General features: G+C 35.1%; 1 protein-coding gene and 1 long non-coding RNA gene across 2 annotated transcripts in view; one reads left to right on the top strand and one right to left on the bottom strand.

Moving 5' to 3' along the window:
- Positions 1 to 9,574, top strand: part of AADACL2 (arylacetamide deacetylase like 2) — a 29,475-nt gene extending 19,901 nt beyond the window's left edge. Inside the window, exon 5 of the mRNA XM_008008694.3 lies at positions 5,278 to 9,574. Within this exon, the coding sequence (XP_008006885.1) occupies positions 5,278 to 5,880 (603 nt within the window). The 3' untranslated portion in view covers positions 5,881 to 9,574. The remainder of the gene's footprint in view (positions 1 to 5,277) is intronic.
- The window catches only part of LOC140713539 (uncharacterized), a 183,396-nt gene that overhangs the window by 804 nt on the left and 159,096 nt on the right, over positions 1 to 23,496 (bottom strand). The gene's annotated exons all lie outside the window — the stretch shown is intronic.

Genomic DNA, 23,496 nt, shown 5'->3' with positions numbered 1-23,496 from the left:
AAAGACTGAGCCTAGTGAGAGGCGTTTGGGGCAGGAGGGTGGATCCTTCATGAATAGATTATACCCTTCAGAGGGAAGGAATGAGTGAATTCTAATAGAACATGAGTTTTATGTCTAATGAGTGCGTTCTAAGAGAATGTCATTCTATTTCTTAATTAATTATATAAGAACATAGTGTCTATTTAGATGTTCTGATTTATCTGTTCAGAGGGAACATAGTGCAGCATGCAGATGAACAGACTGCAGGAGAACTCAGTGTACTTCATGAGCATTTAAAAAGGTGATTTTCTTTATCCTTTCCTATTTACTTTTATGATTATGCTTTAAGTTATTTGTTCTTCATGGACTGCTAAACTTTCTACATGAATTGAATTTTCATTGAAAAACTTTATTCCCTGTACTGTTTTTATTTTGAGTCATAAGCATCAACTTTTACTTTGAAATGATTATAGTGCTCATTTTTTCCAATGTCTCATGATCCTGTGATCGACAATATGTTATAGATTATGGTTTTAAAAATTTGGTATCAATAATCACCACTGAGAGATATATTTTTAAAAATGACTCATTTGTTTCCATTCACATTATAAAAGAATTTTCTCATGAATTAGGGCACATATATTATCCTGTCATTTTTCAATTGCATTCTTTATTGAGAGGAAATGAATATCTTATACCTATTATTGCTAGATTTCCTGGCAACATCACATGATGTGTCCTAAAGTCACTAATGTAACTCGCTGGTCACAATGATCTGGATGATCACTATAGCTTAGAAAACTTTTGTGGACATGGTGCCTTAATCTTTAATTAAGAGGAAAAAGTATTTCTAAACTTTAATCATGTCACTTAAATACAATTTCATGGCCACATTTTATTTTAAAATAATGTGTGCATTGCTCTTATTTAGGATCAGAGATATTCTTTTTACTTTCATAAAATAATGGGAATTGATTTGATATTTTGAAGTAATTAGTAAGTCCTACTCTCTTAGATATTCTAAAAAAATAAGTATTTCAGTGTAGGTAATTTAAAGAGGAAGCTATGATATATGATAGCTCTACTTATTTAGGTTTATAGCTTTGGTCTTTCTAAATATACTTTTACTTCTAATTTGTATCTTCTGTCATAAGGTGGTAATAAAGCATTATCATCTTATTTATAATAATATTTCTATGGCATCCAATATTTCTATGGCTATATATATTACATATGTGACACTTCTTTAAAAAGATAAAAAAATTCTTTAAAAACAGTTGAATAGCAAATATTAATCAGAAATTATAATCAACGGTGATGATTTTTAGAAAAATATGATTGACATGCAACATTCTTGGACATGGGATGATGTCCCATACATAGATATTATGTATGTTAGTTTCTATTATTTTGTTTGTTTACCTCTGTGTAATCCCATCATTCAGTGTTATACAGGTCACCTGAAATCCATCAGAAGCAGAAACATCTGTCTTCTGTTACTTGCACCTGGAAGTGGTATCACCATGAGTCCTGCACTTCTGAGTGATATCATCTGTTTTACTGTCATACTTTTAGGACACAAAGTGGAAAGTGGGATTTTAGGGGAAGAATAAGTGTCAGGAAAGGACAGGATTAACCTGCAAGGAGGAGAGCAGGCTGATTATCTTGGACTCTGTCTAGCCGTGTGGGAGTTTTGCAGTTTCCAGCATGGTTGGAACATGTGTGCTTGGATGAAGCCAAAAAATCCTCCCATATTGGAATTTCTTCATGGTGGTTCATAGTTTATCAAGATTGGCTGGTTGTGTATTGGTGGAATCAGGTTTGGGGTTGTTAGGGGTAGTTGATAGAAAGGAAAATTAGTGGGGATAGCAGTCACGGTTGCTATGAAGTTGAATGCTCTGGGTTGAAAATGACAGATACGTTAAGTTTGGTGAGCAATACTTATCAATAGCAATGTAGGAACTCCTCAAATAACAAGTTATCATTTTGTGTAAATCCATCCTTACATGGATAACAGGCCATGGATAAGTTGGCGTGGGCATGCAGGAATTTGAATAACACACTCTCAAATCAGGGAGCTAGATGGTAGGGTATCTTGTGAACCAGTAACTGGATTGAGAAGCGTAGTAGATGATGAGGGGCAAAGTGCAAGGGCTGCAATATGTTCCCCTGGCAGTGGAAACTATCATTCTCTAGGAAAGTGCCATGTCCTTTGAATGGTCACAGGGTACTTGGGAAATGGGAGAGGATTCAGTAATGCCTCAGACTGTCTGGAGTTGACTTTAGGCCAAGCACAGGTGTCCATGGCAGATTACTGCTTCGAATGGGCTTTGGAGCAGTTTAGTCATAGAATGACACAGGACATGAAGTCAAGGATCATCCCTTCTCTGACTTTGTTACCAACTTCCTTTCAGCCACCACTTCCAATTCATGCTGTCCAGGAAGGTTGTTTGTGAATGAAAACACTGATGTAGGAGTGAAAATGGTGCTGGTCAACATGTTTACTCCAAGCATTTTAGCATGGCATAGAAGATTTTCATGAACTGGGTCCCAAATTTTGCTCTCAAAAGTATAGACTTAGGAGACCAGTCTTCATGGTATAAATAAATTAATTTCTTGATGACAATCATATCAGTGGCATGGCCTATAACTTGAAAAACACAACCTATAACTTGAACCAATTAGAGATTCATACTTGGTGACTTAATAAAGGAGGGACAGAGAAAATAATTTATATGAGACAATTTTACTGTAAATACCATAAGTTTAGGATTAATCGTGTTTAATTATAAAGGAAAGTTCAAATACGTAGTATCCATTGTGTTTTCATGAAAATAATGTTCATTGTTGAAAAAGAGTAAGAATAAGGATGGACTTTACTTAAACTCTTCCACAATCTTTAAGTTACTTAGCTGTCCAAAGGTCTTTATTATATTGGAAATATGATAAAACTGTAAATAGAAATTTGAAATACAGTTACCTGTGTCTAATCTCTACGGATATTGCCATGAGCTAGATATGTTCTCTCAACTTTTTTGATCTTTTACTTTTTCATTCTTGTTCTTTACAAATTAATAACATCCTGAGAGGAATGTCACATATTTTTTTGCACTCAAGTACATATTAGTTACCCACAAAATCAGAAATATATATCCATCCCTTCACGTCCATTTTATAGAATGTTCCATTCTAGGCTTGTTTTGGTTTAGTATTAATGTTTATGCGCACTTTTGAACTTTGCTTAGTTCGTTGTCTTCGGGACCATATAAGTCTAGGTGCAAAGAACTAAGCTACAGATAGGTCAATCATTCAGCGTTACTTTTGGAACCTACTTGTCTTATACCTGTTACTGTTTCTCGGATCTTATTATTCCTGGCTCCAGATATAGTGTCTTGTTAAAAGAATTATAAATCAGATATTATGGTTTATAATATTATGGTTTCCATATTATTAAAATATTCATTTTTCAATTATTTTCCCGTATGATATTAATGACTTTATTATCTTATGTCCAGTAAGGAGTACAATGACAACTCAGGTATCATGCCAGTGTTTGTGAAATTCAAAACCAAGTAGAAAGATTAATCATGTACATTTGTGTATAATAAAGGAAAAGTGACAATTGGTCTTAAAGAGGTAATAGAGATTTGGGAATTTAAAAAAGAAGAGTTTCCTTTGATCAGGTATTCACATGCATAATCACACATATATGCTTGTGAGTATATATAAAATGTGTAGAAAATATCTGAAACACACCAGATAAATAACATAGTTGTTAACACTATGGCAAAATTGCCAACCTCAGAGAATCTGACTCAGGTGCTTTTCCAATATCTTGAAGAGAACTGACTTTAGCATGGGTTTTGAAGAATATTAGAGAGGAAAAATGCCTTGAATGGCAAAGTAACAAATGACATAATGGGGAACATAGAAATGGGAAATACTGACACATTTGTTGAAGTGATTTATTCCATATGGCATTCCAGAAAGGAAAGGTAGGGTCAGGCAAGGGTATCGATGGACACTTTTTGACCTGTCCCTGTTTATGTGTTCTCTGTTTGTTTGTATTTTTTCCTAGATTGGCGAGATCGAGAGTAGGATGACTGAGGATGGGTTATTGATAGCAATCTTTGATTAGTAAGTTATCTACCTAAGGGCACTGCAGAGAGATTTGGGGTCTAGGAAGGTTTCTGTAAGTTAACTTTATTTTGGCTCATTTTCATTCTACACTCATTAAACCTCTAGCATCTTCGAAGTACACTGTGGAGCTTAAACCTCTAGCATCTTGGAAGTATGTTGTGGAGATGGTAGGATACCATTTCCTTTTCTGAGGTACCTCTTGGACTTCAATTTAGTTTTTCCTTTCTGTTCAGCTAATCACTGTGGTGAATGGTTCATATAGAGGTACATCCTGTGGTCCTGAGCTTTTCACTTGGAGCAGCAGCAGGTATTTTCATTTGTCCAGATGCCAGCCTCTAGCCAAGCAATAGCTCCTGGGAGATTAATTCAAGGTGTTCTCTTGCAGTCTGCAGGGTCATAGGTGAGGTCATATGCCTTTCTCTTTGGAAAAGAAAAGGCACTCCTTATCAAGTACTTCACGTTTTTTCCTTGCGTATCAAACTTATGCACATCAATTTTTTTCATAATTTTCTCCCTTTATTTCTCCAACACTGCATCATTCTCATAAAATACCTGTTGATTGGCTTTTTATTTTTCTTCATCTTGGTCCATGTGCTTTTGCACTGGGATAATGTTTCTTAAAAATTATGGTATGATGTTGGTAATGTCTACCTTGTTGCCAAAGAACATATTCTAAAAGTTTTTAAGATTTTTTTGGATTCTATAATGAAATAATATGATTTAATAGCTATATTTATTTCTTCAACTCACTCTGGCTACTTTATTTAAGAAGGATTTTTACAAACTTATATGTACTGTCAATTTCCCCTAGAAATATTTTTAGAATTGGATCATTTTCATTTGTGATTTTTTACCAAAATATCCTGCGTATCTCTCTCGCCTTGTACATTCTCTGTCTCTTTCCCCCTCTTCTCTTATTCTTTCTCCTTTTTTCCTCACACACAAAATCAATATTTTTAAAAATTTTAATTTTAAATTGGTTTGAATTTTTTTCATGCCATGGAAATATACTTTAAATATTGTAAAAATAATTATGATATATCACATCAATTTATGTAGATTTGTTTATCTAATGATTGCTAGATAATTAAGATTAAATTTTATTGTCCTGGTATTTTGGAACATTTTGTATTACAGAATATTACCATATATTTTCAGGTGCAGAATGATGCTGAAATAAAACATAAAATCAAAATGCAAGTCTTACTTTACCCTGGCCTACAGATAACAGATTCTTATTTGCCATCTCACCGAGAAAATGAGCATGGTATAGTTTTGACCAGGGATGTAGCCATAAAACTCGTGAGCTTATATTTCACCAAGGATGAAGCCCTTCCTCGGGCAATGAGAAGAAACCAACACATGCCTCTGGAGTCAAGACATCTGTTTAAGTTTGTTAACTGGAGTATTCTTCTTCCTGAGAAGTATAGAAAAGACTATGTGTACACTGAACCAATTCTTGGAGGACTTAGTTATTCATTGCCAGGACTTACAGACAGCAGAGCATTACCCTTGTTGGCCAATGATTCTCAGTTACAGAATTTGCCACTAACCTATATTCTTACCTGTCAACATGATGTCTTAAGAGACGATGGACTTATGTATGTTACAAGACTTCGAAATGTTGGAGTCCAAGTTGTTCATGACCATATTGAGGATGGAATTCATGGAGCTTTATCATACATGACTTCACCATTTTATTTACGTCTAGGTCTTAGGATAAGAGATATGTATGTAAGTTGGCTGGATAAGAATTTATAAATATATGATGATGATGTGTATGTATAGCCCTTACATGGTGGATTGTAATTTGTGATGTTTTGTAGTTTGGGGCAAAGAACAATGTCATTTGAGTTGTCTAAATCTATATTTGAATCATTTATAGCAGTTAATGTGTGTCCTTGAACAGTTATTAAATTTTCTGACTTGCAGACCCTGAATATGTAAAATGTATGTAATCTGGCCTATTTTCTCCTTACATATAATTTATTATGTTGGTCCTAATAAGAGCCAGTGCTTATTAAACTTGAGAAATAAGAGTGGTTATTGGCAAATTGGGAAAGATAGTTTCCAGATAGGCACAGAAATTGTTTTAGTGAGTGGGAAGAGAAAAAAGCATGGAACAAACTTGCTGCTAAAATGTATGGAAACCACTGGACTAAATAAATTCTATGGACCCTATATTAGTTTCTTGTGACTATAGTAGCAAATTACTACAAATTCAGTTGCTTAAAACAACAGATATTTATTCTTTTACAGTTCTGCGGTCCTAAACTATGAAATTAGGTCCAAATCAAGTCATAGGCAAGATACACACCTTTCTTGGAGACTCTCTAGAAGGTGCCCTTTGCCTCTTTTAACCTCAGGTGGCTGCCAGTATTCTTTGACTATTGTTAGATCACTTTAATTTTGAAGGCCAGCATCTTCCAATCTCTTTCTGCTTCATCTTCACATTGCCTTCTTCTCTGCCTGTGTCTAATCTCCCTATGGGCTTCTCTTAGAAAAACACAGGTGTTTATACTTAGGAGGGTCTACCTGAATGGTCTAGGATAATCTCTGCATCTCACGATCCTCAATTTAATTGTATTTGCATATTTCCCCACCCTTTTCTTTATAAAGTAACCCTCAGACATTAGGATGTAATTATCTTTTGGAAGGCCATTTTTAAAAACATTTTCAGTCAAATTTTATTTTTTAAGGAGGCAGCAGATCAATATAATTCAAGAACCTGATCTAAATATGCATTCAATAATGAAGAGCATTTGAGTATGGACTAGAAAAGTTTCTCCCAAAAACCTTCAAATATATCATCTGAAATTACCTAAAGAATAAATCACTTCGTAGCCCTTTTGTTGACTGGAATCATAAATAGAAAACTGAAAATTTATTGCTATGAAAACAGATCCATGGTACGATGTTATAAATTTTGAGTATTAAGCATAGTCAGTTGAATCCAATTAAGAAGTTAAAAATGTAGTAAGAAATGTGTGTATGTATGAGTATGTGCATGTGTGTGTGAAAAATCTACCATCCAATTGACCCAAAAGCAACTTATTCAGTTGGGACCAGACATTTTTCTCAATTCTCCATTATTCAGAAGGCAATTCAGTCCACAAACAAAATAAGTTTATTTTAATGTAGAGAGAAATTAATTATGTTCAAAGAGCCCTTTTTCTTTCACTCAATTTCAGTACTCAATTTTAAAAACGCATCCTTGACTATGACAAATGAAAATAAATGTCACGGGAATCTGTTAATTTTTTCCTCTGAGAAATAAAATCTAAATGGAGATTTGATACTATATGCTATGCTATATACACTAAGAGAATTGTATTTTTCATAATTCTGATTTGACCCGCTTTAAACTCGATATATTTTAAAATTTGTAATTTGTTTTTCATGATACTGAATCTGGTTCCAGTTCTTTTTAATCATTTAACATACTGGCTGCCCATTCTAATTAGGAAAACAAGTACTAGAAATCTCTTCTTTTTAACAGCATGTGCTGATTTGTAAGCAAATCATTAAAAATGCAGCTCTCTAGGAGGCAAATTTTGTTGATTGTCCTGTTGTCTGAACATTTTTCACAATGATTCCTGACTAAAAATCCTTTCGATTTTGTAAGCACTACACTAGTGTGTAGTGTCACTAGTATGCACTTTCAAGTCTTGAAACAGGAAGGGTGGCTCCTGTTTGTTTTAAATTTTGAAAAATTTTGTATCTTGCAGAGCAGGAAAGCCCTTCTTTTTTTGCTACATAAGTATGTGGTAGAAACATATGCTAAGGTAGGCCAGTCAATCCTTCCTTTTTTTTAATTTTGTAAATTTGGTCCCAGAATATTTCTGGAAGGCACCACAGCTAGACTAGCTTCCTTTGCAGTCCATTACCTCACTAACTTCTTTTGTGGCTTTATCCAGGCACTGTTACTATTTGCATGCTAAAGGGTTCATTTCACTGGATCTTATCTTCAAAGTTTGTTCCCTTTTGTATGGTGGTGTGAGCATTGTGATCAAGCAATTAAGTTTGGAAACAAGTGAACAAAAGTCATCTGTTATAATGTACTTTATTTTATTTTCAAATTGACAATAATTGTACATATTCATGGGATACATAGTGGTGTTTCAATACATATCACATATAGTGATTATATCACGGTAATTGGCACATCATCCCAAACGTTTAGAATTTCTTTGTGTTGGGAATGTTCAATATCCTTTTTTAGCTGTTTGAAATTATGTAATATATTATTGTTAACTATAGTCATCCTACAGTGGTATAGAAACTACCTAGCTGTAATGTTGTATCTTTCAACAATTCTAATTTATTTCTTGACAGTGTAGGGGAAGACTTGATTACACCCCATGCCACGACAGCTAAAAAGTCCAATGTTTTCAGTCTCTTTGTAGCTATGTTATCCAGACATCGATTTGTATTTACATCTCATATTCCTTTCTAAGAGAAATAGTGATACAGAACCTGAGAGTCAAATTCAATATTCTCTAGGTACCAAGGCAAGGGTTTATGTTATAGTTTGTGTCTTAGTCCAAGTCCCAAGTCTTGATGATACAGCTCCACAACCTACCTTTATAATACCCAGGGAAAGTATACAGAAGAAATTCTTGACTTTTTCTATCCAAATTTCTACAAGTCATCTGTTATTTTTACTGATAATCTGCCTGTGTCTCCTGGAAACACATAGGTGTAGGTTTCTGACACACATATCTAACATGTAAAGGAGTAACATTTCCAAAGTACCTCCAAACAGCCACATCCTAAAGGAAATCTCTAGGTTTTTCTGCTGAAATATCCATTCCAGCATTGTGTTCGTTTGCTAGAGCTGCTGTAACAAAATGTCACAAACTGAGTGCCTTAAATAAACAAAAGGAATTTATTGCCTCACGGTTCAGAAGGCTAGAAGTTGGAGATCAAGGTGTCAGCACGCCATGATCCCTCTGAAGGCACCAAGGATGGATCTGTTTCAGGACTCCTGGCCTGTAGCAGCATAACTCCAATCTTCACATGATATTCTCCCTTTGTATGTGTTCTTCTCCAATTTTCCCTTTTTATACAGATAGCAGTCAGATTAGATTAGGGCCCACCCTAATAACTTCATTTTAACCTTACCGTCTTTGTAAAGACCCTTTTTGCAAATAAAATGACATGTAAATTATTGGGGGTTAGGACTCCAACATATGTGTGTGTGTGTGTTTATATACATATAGTGAGATATATATATGTGTGTTTTTGTGTGTGTGTGTTTATATATATATGTATGTATGTGTATATATATATATGGCAAGTATTGTATGCTCCAATTTCTTAAAAGTAAAAAAAGGCCTTGTGCCATTGGTGGTGTTCTGAAAGGAAGAGTCCATCAATTTTCCTAGCAAGTATCATATGTTCCAATTTCTTAAAAGTGAAAAAAAGGCCTTGTGTCATTAGGTGTGTTCTGAAAGGAAGAGTCCATCAATTTTTCTTCTGTGCATTTCTCTCTGGGGAACAGGATAGCAGCAGAAACCGAGCTGCTAGCTGAACACAGCATAGGTCATATCAGAGCCTGCCGTGAGCTCAGAAGTACCCTCATGGATCATATCAAGGGTAGAACATACCACTCTTCTCTTGTCATGTTTGAGCCTATATTGTATGCTCACCATCTATGAAGAAAATCATTTGCCTTTGAGACATAGCAGCTCCTTTTAAATCTAGTTCTGATTAATCCAGAACATTGTTCCATTTGGGTTATATGAACTAGTACTTTTAATTTTTTCACATAGCTCTGTAGAGTCTTTTCAAAAAGTCTCTCACTGATAGAACTTACTGGAACAATTTCTCCTAGCATGTGCCTTGGTGAGACATTAATGACACTAATGACACTATGGGCAGTTCACAGAAGTCTGCTCCAAGCTTCACTATGGACAGAAATATCCACATTTGTAGGAAGATTATCTGGGAACATCTTTGTTTGACTCCAACTACAGCAGGAGGACTTCTCTCCTTTTTTTATTTTTTAAAATCACATTTGTGGTATTCACAGCAGGAGCATATCCAAGATTACACACATCAAATACATGGCTAGGCCCACAGTGCAATAGGTAAAATTTCTCATGGAACTTTAAGACCAATGCAAAATTTATACATATATATGTATATATCTGTGTGTAACAGCATGTGTATAAAGAAGCATTTAAAATATATATGCAAATCAGGAAATCTATTTCAATCTGTTATCAGAAATGACATCTGTACCCTAGGTTTTGTGTGGCAGTGGCAGTGGGCTGGACTGCCATCTACCATGCCAGTTCCTCCTCCCGTGCCACTGCCCATGACTCCCCAAACAACTGAGGGAATGGGATCAGCCTCACCTAGGCCTTCGTGGGGTCCACACGCTACTCCCCTGGCTGTGATGCACCACCCCTCTGGCTCCCACTGCGTCCTCAGTGAGCTAGAGGCTGGGCAGCAGCCTTTGCAGCTGCGTGCAGCTGCCCACTTTTTCAGCCTGCCTGTAATTATAATAAAGAAAAACATATATAAAAATAAGTATAATGCCAATTTTGCATACCTTCAAGCCTGTTAATGAATATGGGGAATTCAAGTTCACTGCTGTGTGATATACTTTCAGCTTTGATATAAACTCAAACAGAAGACTGCTTTCAATTGTAGGCCTACACTCTTTGCTTGATTATTTTACTTCATCTCCAACCAAATTCTGTTCACTAATTTTTGTGCAGCTTGCACTGAATAAGGCAATCTTCAGTCTCAGTACTGAGCTACTGCAGTGGTTCAAAAAGATCTATGCCCTCGATGTGTAGTGTTTTCCCTATCAGCTGTCACAGGCAGTGATGTACATGACAGGGTGAATTGTATAGGATTTTATATTCCATCACTTTGGTATATATAATTTGGATATATATGTGTATAAATGTCTGTTAGAATGGATGTAATAACAGACAAAAATAAATGTCTATTAGAGTGTTTCCCCAAAATTAAAAGATGGCTTATACTTTTCCACTTAAAGAAAACAAAATGAAAGGTAAGTAAATCAAAAGCTGATAATTTTTGAAGACGAATAAGACAAATAATACCACATGCCCCTCCCCAGACTCATAGAGATAATAAAAAAGATACAATATTGAGAATGAAAAAGAAGACAGAAGGTATTGAAATAATTATGTGACTGCTATGTGCCATTGGGGGCACATACATAAAACCTAGAGGGCATGGGTAAGATATAAATAGGGGGAAAAATGACACTTCCTATAGTATAGTTTGAAGTCAGGTAACTTGATACCTCCAGCTTCATTCATTTTGCCTAGGATTATCTTGGCTATTCCAACTGTTTTGGTTCTACATGAATTTTAAAATTGTTTTTTCTAGTTCTGCGAAGAATGTTATTGGTAGTTTGATAGGAATAGCACTGAATCTGCACATTGCCTTAGGCAGGAGGGCCATTTTAATGATATTGATTCTTCCTATCCATGAGTGTGGGAAATTTTTCCATTTGTTTGTCATCTCTAATTTCTTTGAGCAGTGTTTTGTAATTCCCGTTGTAGAGATCTTTCACCTCCCTGGTTAGCTGTGTTCCAAGGTATTGTATTCTTTTTGTGGCAATTGTGAATGGGATTGTATTCCTGATTTGGCGCTTGGCTTGGCTGTTGTTGGTGTATAGGAATGCTAGGGATTTTTGTACATTGATTTTGTATCCTGTAACTTTGCTGAAGTTGTTTATCAATTGAGGGAGGTTTGGGACAAGATTATGGGGTTTTCTAGTTATAGAATTGTGTCATCTGCAAACAGGAATAATTTGACTTTTCTCTTCCTGTTTGGATGCCCTTTAGTTCTTTCTCTTGCCTGATTACTCTGCCCAGGACTTCCAATACTCTGCTGAATAGGTGGTGAGAGACAGCATCCTTGTCTTCCGCCAGTTTTCAAGGGGAATGCTTCCAACTTTTGCCCATTCAGTATGATGTTGGGTGTGGGTTTGTCACAGGTGGCTCAAACAGCATGGTACTAGTACAAAAACAGACACACAGACCAATGAAACAGAATAGAGAGCCCAGAAATAAGGCTGCACACTTGCGACCAACTGATCTTCAACAAAGCTGACAAAAACAAGCAATGGGGAAATGACTCCCTATTTAATAAAATGGTGCTGAAATAACTGGCTAACCATATCCAGAAGATTGAAACTGAACCCCTTTCTTACACCATATATATAAATCAACTCAAGATTGATTAAAGACTTAAATGTAAAATCCAAAACTATAAAAACCCTTGAAAACAACCTAGACAATACCATTCTGGACATAGAACAGGCAAAAATTTCACAATGAAGATGCCAACAGCAAACGTGACAAAAGCAAAAGTTGACAAATGGCATCAAATTAAACTTAAGAGTTTCTGCACAGCTAAAGAAACTAGATAATCCACAGAATGGGAGAAAACATTTGCAAAGTATGCATTGGACAAAGGTCTAATATCCAGCATCTATAAGATACTTAAATTTACAAGAGGAAAACAAATAACCCCATTAAAAAGTGGGCAAAGGATATGAACAGATACCACTTTTCAAAAGAAGACATACATGTGGCCAACAAGAATATGAAAAAAAGCTTAATATCACTGATCATTAGAGAAATGCAAATCAAAACCACAATGAAATATCGTCTCACGCCAGTCAGAACAGCTATTATTAACAAGTCAAAAAAATAACAGATGCCGCTGAGGTTGCAGAGAAAAGCAAATGCTTCTACATTGTTGGGAGTGTAAATTAGTTCAACCATTGTGGAAATCAGTGTGGAGATTCCTTAATGAGCTAAAAACAGAACTATCATTTGACCCAGCAATCCCATAACTGGGTATATACCCAGAGGAATATAAATCATTCTACCATAAACATATATGCATGTGAATGTTCACTGTAGCACTATTCACAACAGCCAAGTCATGGAATCAATCTAAATGTCTATCAAAGACAGAATGGATACAGAAAATGTGGTACATATATACCATGGAATACTATGCAGCCATAAAAAAGAATGAGATCATGTCTTTTGTGGGAACATGGATAGAGCTGGAGGCCATTATACTTACCTAACTAATGCAGAAACAGAAAACCAAATGCTGTGTGTTCTCGTTTATAAGTGAGACCTAAATGATGAGAACTCGTGGACACAAAAAAGGAAATAACAGACACTGGGGCCTACGTAAGGGTGGAGGGTAGAAGGAGAGAGAGGAGCAGAAAAATAACAATTGAGTACTAGGCTTAGTACCTGAGTGATGAAATAATCTGTACAACAAACCCTTGTGACATGAGTTTAGCTACGTAACAAACCTGCATATGTACTCTTGGACTTAAAATAAAAGTTAAAAAAAGAAACAAGTAATTACTGGAAAAAAAAAAATCACCATAGCTGGAAAAGAAAAAAAAAAGATCCTTCCTTAATTTATAAAGCTGAGAAAAATTGGAAAATTAATTAGTAATATATCACTGGAGAAGGCATCAGCAATAGATGGATTCATAGTAATATGAGTTTTATCAGAATTGCATGAGTTATTTAAAACTAATTAATTCTACTGTAATTGAAATTATTCCAAGTGACAGAAAAACAATAAAAACATTCCAATTCTTTTTAGGAAGCAATCCAGCAATGTATCAAAAGAAAATACAATTTGAGCAGGCAGGCATGCCATAGTGACTCAGTATCAGAATATATATCAATATAATTTATTATATCAAAAAATTTATAGATTTAGCAGAGCAGAAGCTTTTTTAAAAAAAAGAAAATGAATTAATAGAGAAAAACCATATGAATGAACTGGTGAAGGAAACGGCATGATAAAATTAATAGCTGTTCCTAATTTATATAAATCAGAGGAAACATGAATAGATTAAAATTCCTTAATATGATGAAGGTGAAATGACCAAACACAATGGAAAGAGTTAATATAAATAATGAATCACAAAACATTTTTCTGTTGAAATTGTAAATAGGAAGTGATGACTATTATCACTCATATCTCTTGAATTCATACTATTTCCAATTCAAATCAGTTTATCAATCTTTTTATCTTATATCTATATCTTCTTTTGTTCACACTAAGATTCCTGCTTCTCGTGTACACTGGAGACAATAGAATTATATTGTTTTTCACCTGCTTTATCACACACTACACAGAAGTCATTTTTAGAATAACATATCAGTACAACCAGCAGTGTGATTATTGAAAATAGTTTAAAATGTTTTGCATGCGTTCTCTCCATTTACTCTCTATTTTGTGAAAATAAACTTTTTATTTTGAAATATTTAGATTTTCAGAAAAGTTGCACTGATAGTATAATTTCTGTATTACTTTCACCCATTTCCCCTATTGTTAACATATTGCATAACCATAATACATTTGCCAAAAATAAGAAACCAACATTGGTATATTACTGTTAACTAAACTCCAGATTTTTTCAAAAATTTCAATATTTTTTTCATTCATGGCCTTTTTCGATTCCAGAATTTAATCTAGGATGACCCAATGTTTCTATTTGTCATGTCTGTTTAGACTTCTCTGGTCTATGACAATTTCTCAGTGTTTGCTTATTTTTCATGACTTCATAGTTTTGAGGAGTACTCATCAGGTATTTTGTGAAATGTCCCTCAATTTGTATTTGTCCTATGTTTTCTCATAATTAGTCTAGATCATAGGTTTGAAAGAAAGACCACATAGGAGCAATGACCTTTTCATATCACATCAAGGAAAACAATGCTATCACCATGACTCGTAACTGATGATATTAACCTTATTCATTTGGCCAAGGTAGTTTTTCCCAGGAGTCTCTATCATAAAATTACTTTTTCCTCCATCTTTCTGTATTCCTTCGAAGCAACTCATTAATTTCAGCCCACACATAAGGAGCAGGGAAAACTAAACTTTATCTCCTATAGGGTAAGAGCTACATAAATTGTTTGGGATTTTTCTGTCAGGAAGATTTATCTCTTCTCTTTCATTTGTTTATTTATTCAATTATTTATTTATATCAGTGTGTCGAGATGTATTTATATATAAACTTTCCTTTTGGTCTAAAAAGTGCTATATAATATCTGAAGACAAACAGATTTTTCTTTCTTCTATTATATAAGTTATTCGATTTTTTTTTTTTTTTTTTTTTTTTTTAGACAGAGTCTTGCTCTGTCCCAGGGTGGAGCACAGTGGCACCATCTTGGCTCATTGCAACCTTCGCCTCCCGGGTTCAAATGATTCTCCTGTCTCAGCCTTCTGAGTAACTGGGATTACAGGCGCGTGCCACACACCCGGCTAATTTTTATATTTTTAGTAGAGACAGGGCTTCATCATGTTGGTCCGGTTGGTCTCCAACTCCTGACCTCATGATTCACCAGCTTCAGCCTCCGAAAGTGCTGGGATTACAGGCATGAGCCACTGTGCCTGGCCTGTGCAAGGGAATTTTTAAGTTTAATAATCTTACTATTAATAGAATGTGTCAGTATTGGCTACAATGCTTTAACTTTTTTCTTATTGTGTTGTTTACTTCATTAATATGTAGTTTTAATTCTTAATTTTTTAAGATTTCAGGAATATCTTGAATTATAGTTTTTAATAATTGTTCCATTCCCTTGGTTTGGTTTTTCTTTCATGTACAGTGTCATTATATCTATGTTGAATGTTCTTTCCCTGTCCTCATTTGCTGTGTTTTTAAAAGTCATTCTAATTTTGATCCTAATTTCTTTTTGCATTCACTTATATGTTTACATACTATAAATTTCAACGTATTTGTTATACAATCCTATACATGATGCTATACATTTGTTTTGGCAAATGTATAGCATCATGTAAATGTCACCATAATTGAGGCACAGAACAGCTTCATAGCTTGAAAATATTTTCTCCTATTTCTCCCTTGTAGTCAAACCCTTTTTTTGCCCTCAGCCCCACAGAAACTACTGATCCATTTTTTCTGTAAATTTACCTTTTTCAGGATTTCATAAAAATGAATCATAGAGTATGTAGCCAGTAACTTCCTTTTATTTTAAACTTCTATCTCATTTTTACGCCATATTTCCCCTATGACATTTTCTGTATTCCTTGTAGCTTTATATAATTTTTATTCGACTTTGTGTCCATTTTGGTTTAGTCTTTATTTTTGAAATGGTGTTGTTTGTTTGTTCTTTCATTTGTTCAGGGGGTTATTTATTGTGTGTTATTGACTAATTTCTGAGTTTTCATAATTCTGGTTTATGATGTTCTTTCACATTGCAGATTATTTTGTTAATGACTTTGGCTAATTTTAAAACATTAGGATATAGTTTTCCTCTGCTTTGTGGGCTTTAATTGTCTATAAAGAGGTTATTTTGCTTATTATGTTTGCTGTTATAATGACTCTGAATGATATTTAACCTCAGTTATTTCTGAGGCTTGTTTTCACAGGAAATTCATTAACTTAGAAGTTAGTTTCTTAGAAAGGAACCATGATTTTGTGTATTTTCTATTAATAACTTTTCTTCTTCTGTTGTTCTTATAAAATATTCCATTTTATTCCCACAATTTAATCCTCTGCTTTCCCCATTTCCTGCTTAATTTAGATTCTTTTCCAGTTTCCTCCCAGTATGGGGTTCTTTTCTGGAAGAGCCTTTGATTGCCTAGTGTTAAGGGACAGTAGGGCCCAGCCTGTTCCACCCGCTTCAGGTCACACTGAAGATAGTTTACACTCAGCATAAGGCTGTGCAAACCCCAGCCAGTTTCGACTGTTTTCTCAGATTTGTAACTACAATTTCAGGTGAATATTTGTTGGTTAATTCTTATTCTGTCAAATACTTCATTGCTTTCCTCTGCTTCCACCTGCACATAGGGAAGCTTATACCGCAGAGACTTTGTCGTTGCTGAAATTATTCCCAACATAGATACTTGGAAGTTGGTTTGTTGTTATATTTTTGCCTCATATTTTTCTTCTTCTTATGTTGTCCATAGGTTTTGGTTTTGTTATATTCGTTTCTTTGTGAGTTCTTGTGAGGAGATTTGGGGATTTTCAAAAGTTGAGAACCTGTAGTAGAAGATTTTAACTCATTTTTTTTCAGTAACTGATAGAAAAACACAAAAATTAAGTAAAAAAAAAGTTTCAATAACACAATTAATATATTGACTTAATTTACACAAATTGAACCCATACCAAATAATGTCATAATACACATTCTTTTAAAGTACATATGAAACATTTTTTTTTAAGTTCTTGGCCACAAAGCAATTATCCTCAAATTTAAAAAGATAGAAATACAGAGGTTAATAACAACTTCAGACTTAGTTTGGGAGTTACAGCATTAGTTCTCAGGCCTTCAGACTCAGGCTAAATTACATTATCGGCTTTCCTGGTTCTCCAGCTTGAAGATGACAGATAGTAGAACTACTACACCTCTCCAATCACATGCGCCAATTTCCACAATATGTTTCTTGTTTTATACATACATATATCTGCTTCTACATTCAGTCATGCACGCATAGCAACGTTTTGGTCAATGAAAGACTGCACATGTTGATGGTGGTGCCAAAGGATTGTAATATTGTATTTTTATTGTACAGTTTCTAGATATTGATGTAGTTCGGCTCCGTGTCCCCACCGAAATCTCATATTAAAGGAGGGTGCTGGAGGGAAGTGATTGTATCATGGGAGCAGACTTCCCCCATGCTGTTCTTGTAATAGAGTTCCTATGAGATCTGGTTGTTTGAAAGTGTGTAGCACCTTCCCTTCACTTGCTCTCTCTCCTGCTCCACCATGTGAAGATGTGCCGGCTTCCCCTTCCACCATGATTGCAAGTTTTAAAATATTCTGTTTGGGCCAGGTGCGGTGATTCATGACTGTAATCCCAGGACTTTTAGAGGCCTGGGCGGGTTTATCACCTGAGGTCAGGAGTTCGACCAGCCTGACCAACATGGTGAAACCCCATCTCTATTAAAAGTACAAAAATTAGCCAGGCGTGGTGGTGTGCACCTGTAATTTCAGCTACTTGAAAGGCTAAGGCAGGAGAATTGCTTGAACCCTTGAGGCGGGGATTGCAGTGAGCAGAGATCGCGCCATTGTACTCCAGCCTGGGTGACAGTCAGACTCCCATCTCAAAAACACAAAACAAAACATAATAACAACAAAAAAATTGTTTGTTCTTCCTTACTCTAAGGTTTGTTATTTGAGACATTCCTGCACTGTCACATGGCCTTTTTAAAAACATAGTATTCAACTTTTAGTAACTGCACATTGTTTGTTTACTAACTGCCTAGCAACATAATAAGGCTGTTGGATTGGACAGAACTTGCAGAAAATAAGTGCTGATTGTTTCTCAGAGCTCTCCTTTGTTGTTCTGCTAAGTATATTTATTTAGGCCCATGAAATGAAAAACTCAGCAGTGGAATTTGTACTCAGGAAGTTATGTAACACTTTATGGCAGGACTTAAAACAATGAAAATTCAGCCACTGAATGTTTCAAACATGTATTTGCTGTGTTGCCAAAGTAGAAAAAGCAGAAGGGAAACATCATGGGAAGAAAGACTATTTTGTTTCTGGTTGCAAGGGTCCTTGGGGCGTATTATGTTTATACTCCTCTCCCAGATAATATTGAGGAACCCTGCTGGCTGGTGTGGATAGCTACACATGTGAAAATGGTAACAAATTTGGTAAGTTCAGATTTTAACTGTCTCTGTGAATATTTAAGTTTAATCAGGAGAAAATAATTACCACCTATATTATCTTTAAAACTTTCTGCTGTCTTGGAAATTTTGCTCTTAAAGTTTGCTTGACGATTTTCAAACCTTAAAAAAAAAAAACCAAAAAAAAAAAAACATTATTTATTCTTTTTTTTTTTTTTTTTTTTTTTTGAGACGGAGTCTTGCTCTGTGCCCCAGGCTGGAGTGCGGTGGCGTGATATCAGCTCACTGCAAACTCCGCCCCCCGGGTTCACGCCATTCTCCTGCCTCAGCCTCCCGAGTAGCTGGGACTACAGGCGCCGCCACCACGCCCGGCTAGTTTTTTGTATTTTTTTTTTTAGTAGAGACGGGGTTTCACTGTGATGGTCTCGATCTCCTGACCTTGTGATCCGCCCGCCTCGGCCTCCCTAAGTGCTGGGATTACAGGTTTGAGCCACCGCGCCCGGCCGAATCCCTAACAGAATAAGCATGAAGGAAGTATTCAAGTAATTTTAATTTTAAATATTAGAAAACAAAATATGCTGGCTGAGAAAAACAATTAATCTTACTGTGATTTTCATGGCATGAATACTGACAGAATGAAGTATTTATGAAGTATAAACTTCAAAAAAGGTAGAATTGAGAGGCACTGTGATTAGTTATAGAAAATTCTACACAACAATCTTGGATTCAGAATGAAAATGTATTCTTACTGAAATATTCTGTCAAAAGGTCAACTGGTAAAAGGCCAAGGGAAATGGAACACACAGCATGATTCTCAGTTGAAGGAGAGTGAGCCACTGAGGTGACAGGGCAGTTCCCTGGTTGATTGCTCCCAGTGTCCACACTGGCCCTGGGAGACCTGTGGTTCTTTTCTAGTGAGGCTAACTACTTGGATATGAAGCCATTCATGATTTCCTTGAAACTTCTCTGTAGCAAACTGCCTTCTTGTAGCAAAAGAAAAAGATAATTCAAGAACACTTAACCTGGATATTTACACCTGGCTCACACTGTGTTTCCTTGCATATATTTATTTTTTAGGTGTTTCAACATTCTCTACTGGCATTTAATGCAGCCCTGAATAAGTGTGATACATGCCTTATTCTCAGGGTTTTTGTTTTTCTTTGTTTTTTTTCTATTTTCTATTTTTATTTTTTTTAGAGATAGAGTCTTGCTCTATCACCCAGGCTGTAGTGCAGTGGTCCAATCTCAGCTCATTGCAACCTCTATCTCCTGGGTTCAAGTGATTCTCCTGCCTCAGCCTCCCAAGTAGTTGGGATTACAGGCTTGCGCCACCATACCTGGCGCATTTTTGTATTTTTGGTAGAGACAGGGTTTTGTCATGTTGGCCATGCTGGTTTTGAACCCCTGACCTCAGGTGATCCGCCAACCTTGACCTCCCAAATTGCTGGGATTACGGGTGTGAGCCACAGTGCCTGGCCCTCTTTGTGGTTTTTATTTGTTTGTTTGTTTGTTTTAAAGACAAGTTCTTGATCTCTCTGTTGCCCAGGATGGAGTGCAGTGGTGATCATAGCTTACCGCAGCCTGGAACTCTTGGGCTCAAGTGATCCTCTCACTACTTGGCCTCCCGAGCAGTTAGGGCAACAGGCACACACCACCATGCTTAGCTATTTTTTTTTTTTTTTTTTTTTTTTTTTAGCATTTTTTGTGGAGATGGGGTCTTCTTTTGTTGCCCAGGCTGGTTTTACACTCCTGGCCTCAAGTAATCCCCAAACCTTTGCCTCCAACGCCCTGATACTACAGGCATCAGCCACTACATTCAGCCTCACATTTTCATTTTCTATTAGTTACTTCATTTTCTAGTCGTTTTATTAGCATATAGAGTTGGTCCTCTGTATATATGGGTTTTGCATACCACATATATTATATTTTTCATCCTCAAGTTTAATTTTTAAAAATCTGTGTGTAAGTAGACTCACTCAGTTCAAACTTGTTAAATGGTCCAGTGTATGTTGTTACTGGACTTGGGTCAGTTTCACTGGAATATAGCTTCAAGCCTTATTTTTAAAAAGTTATTCTGGAATTATTTATAAAAATATTTATTTTGGGTCACTGTTTTGCTCTATTTTATTATTTGTATTTATTTTGTGTATATATATATATATTTGTGTATATATATTATATATATTTATATACTAAAATAATGTCATTTCTTTTTGAAAGTTCCTAGTCTCTTTTTACATTTCACTTCCTTGTGTTTTTTTGTTTCTATCATATATAATACCTTGAGTTTCTTTACCTTGGTTTTATTTCTGAAGTTATTTGTCTTTTTTGCCTTATTCCTTTTCTGAGTTCTACCAGTACTAGTACTAGTACTAATTTTTAGTCACTCCTTCCTTCCTTTTGACTAGCAATCATTTGCCAATATCTGCCTATTATTTGAAGATATGTGTTTTTGCTTTTTAATATTTTTTCTATGTTATTTTTAAAAATAATTGTGGAATAATGTGTTACATATTTTATCTTTGTAGTAACTTTTTTCTAGTTTGTTTTCTTCATGTGTTAGAACCTGTTATTACTTTTCATATAATACATAGTAACTTGCATCAATGTTATGTATACAACTTTTCTATTATTAATACTTTAATAAGATGAGTTTTCATGGGTGAACTATTACAAAAATTTCCTGGGAAACAGAGGTAGTCAAGATTTTTTTCCTTTACTTTTTGTGCCTAAAGGGCTCCTATTGCTACTATATGTGTGTGTGTGTATATATATGTATACTTATGCATATATATAAATTTATAAATATTAAAAAATGTATACACAATTTTTATATGTCAAATTATGCCTATATATTGCTACACTTATATATAGGACTAACTAACATATCTATCAATTAGATTGATAAATATTGATATAGCTATAAAACCCTCATTCATATTTTCATCTGTTTTTCTCTCTGGTCCTCCTGAATCCCCCAGTCTATTACTGGCAATTGTTAGCAAAGTATATAGCCACTCCTTCCCGAAGTTTTCTTCCACTATAGACTTGGTTTGTCTTGAGATCAGTTACCTCTGGACCCTACTGGGTAATCTGAGGGGTTTTTTGTTTGTTTGTTTGTTTGTTTTTTGCCACTTATCTTAGTAATCAAGCCTTGTTATGTTTCAGTCCTTCTGGCAGGAGTCTTTAAACTTGGCAAGGTGCTTTCATCTTTATTGCCAACACTTAACATCTTTTTCGAGGATCTGCCACCTTCAGAGCTCTCCACTCTCCCTTTTTGTCTTTCATTCTGCTCTATCACAGTTCTTTGCTGTGCAGTTCTGTTGCTTTGGTTCAACACTGCACATAATTTATAGTTCATGGGTTTTTTTGATTCTTCGTTTCTTGGAAGAAATAGAGTTTATCACCATGATTATTGATTATTTGTTTACTTTCATGTTCTGTATGGTTTCCTGCAGAAGAAAAGCATAGATCTGAAGGAACTTAAAGCCCTGACTCCTTTAAAAAAAGAAAAGAAAAGAAAAACACGTATTTGCCAAAGTACATCAGATTACCATAGAATCTGGCATGTTTTCAAAACCTCTATAAAATCATCACCTTTTCATGAAGTACCTTATTTTTTCCCCTTTTCCTCCAACCCTTCCAAAAAGAAAAAAAAAAAAAAAAACCCAACAACTTGCTTGAATTTATTGCCATCTGGTCCTACCTTGTGGTTACCAATCAATTTGAGCATAATATATTAAAATGGTAAATCAAACTTTTAATAATTCAGTGATGAAGATAAATGGAAGTGACCGAGTTGAATCAAGTCTCAACTAGTCTGTGATGCAGCATTATCTTCTAGAGTAGCAATATCAATTATATTTAGCCACAGTGCCAATTCTGATAGATTGCTCAGCATGACCTTGAAAGGACTCTGAGGTTGCAATTTAGGCTTAGTAAGAAATAACACTGCAATCAAGTAACATTGTCAGACCTATCCCAGACTAGGGATTATTAGCGTTTGTGGAAAGAGTTTTCTATCGTTACACCAGATTGTAAGGGTTTTAAGCTTTTAGGTTTGAGGTCATTTTCAAAAAAAAAAAAAAAAATTAGTTTTATCTTCTGTTTTCTTTCTATTTGCCATTGATTCTCACAGCCCTGCTTACTTCTTTTTCCTGGTATAGCCTACCCGAAGACACACTAGCTGGCCTCCAAAGCATGAACTTCAAAGCCCAGTGATAATTTGAGTTTCCAAATTGTTGAATAACCACACTGGGTAAACAAAGCTCTAACTTGGGTGTAGCCAGAGGCCTGGACACTGTTTAACTTTGAATCATTAGAAATTCAATTTTATTATTTTTTCTTGGGTAATAGATCCTTCTATGATGGATTAAGATTCATCAATAAACAATTTTGTATGTACACTGAGGGATATAAATTTCAGAGTTAGTCAGAATTTTATTCTATATCATTTAATGTTTCAAATTTATATCAAAAATTGCTTTTAGGTTATAGTGTCAGTATAAAGAGAGCAAGATGATCAGTATAAAGATATGTCCATTATGCCACTGCTCCAATTCATTATATTCCACTAAAGAGAAGACAGCTGAATAAAGTATAAAACTCCTGTCATTCAATTCAGATTTCAGACACCGGGCAATATGTTTTGAATGCTGATGACTCCTCAGTCTTTTGTTATATATTTACCACACTTACTAATAGAATCTAAAAACTTGTGAGATTATAGAATGCCCTTGC

The sequence above is a fragment of the Chlorocebus sabaeus genome, chromosome 15 (assembly GCF_047675955.1).
Source record: "Chlorocebus sabaeus isolate Y175 chromosome 15, mChlSab1.0.hap1, whole genome shotgun sequence".
Classification (NCBI taxonomy): Eukaryota; Metazoa; Chordata; class Mammalia; order Primates; family Cercopithecidae; genus Chlorocebus; species Chlorocebus sabaeus.
Note: the sequence above shows the minus strand (reverse complement) of the source record. Positions and strands in the feature narration are given on the sequence as shown.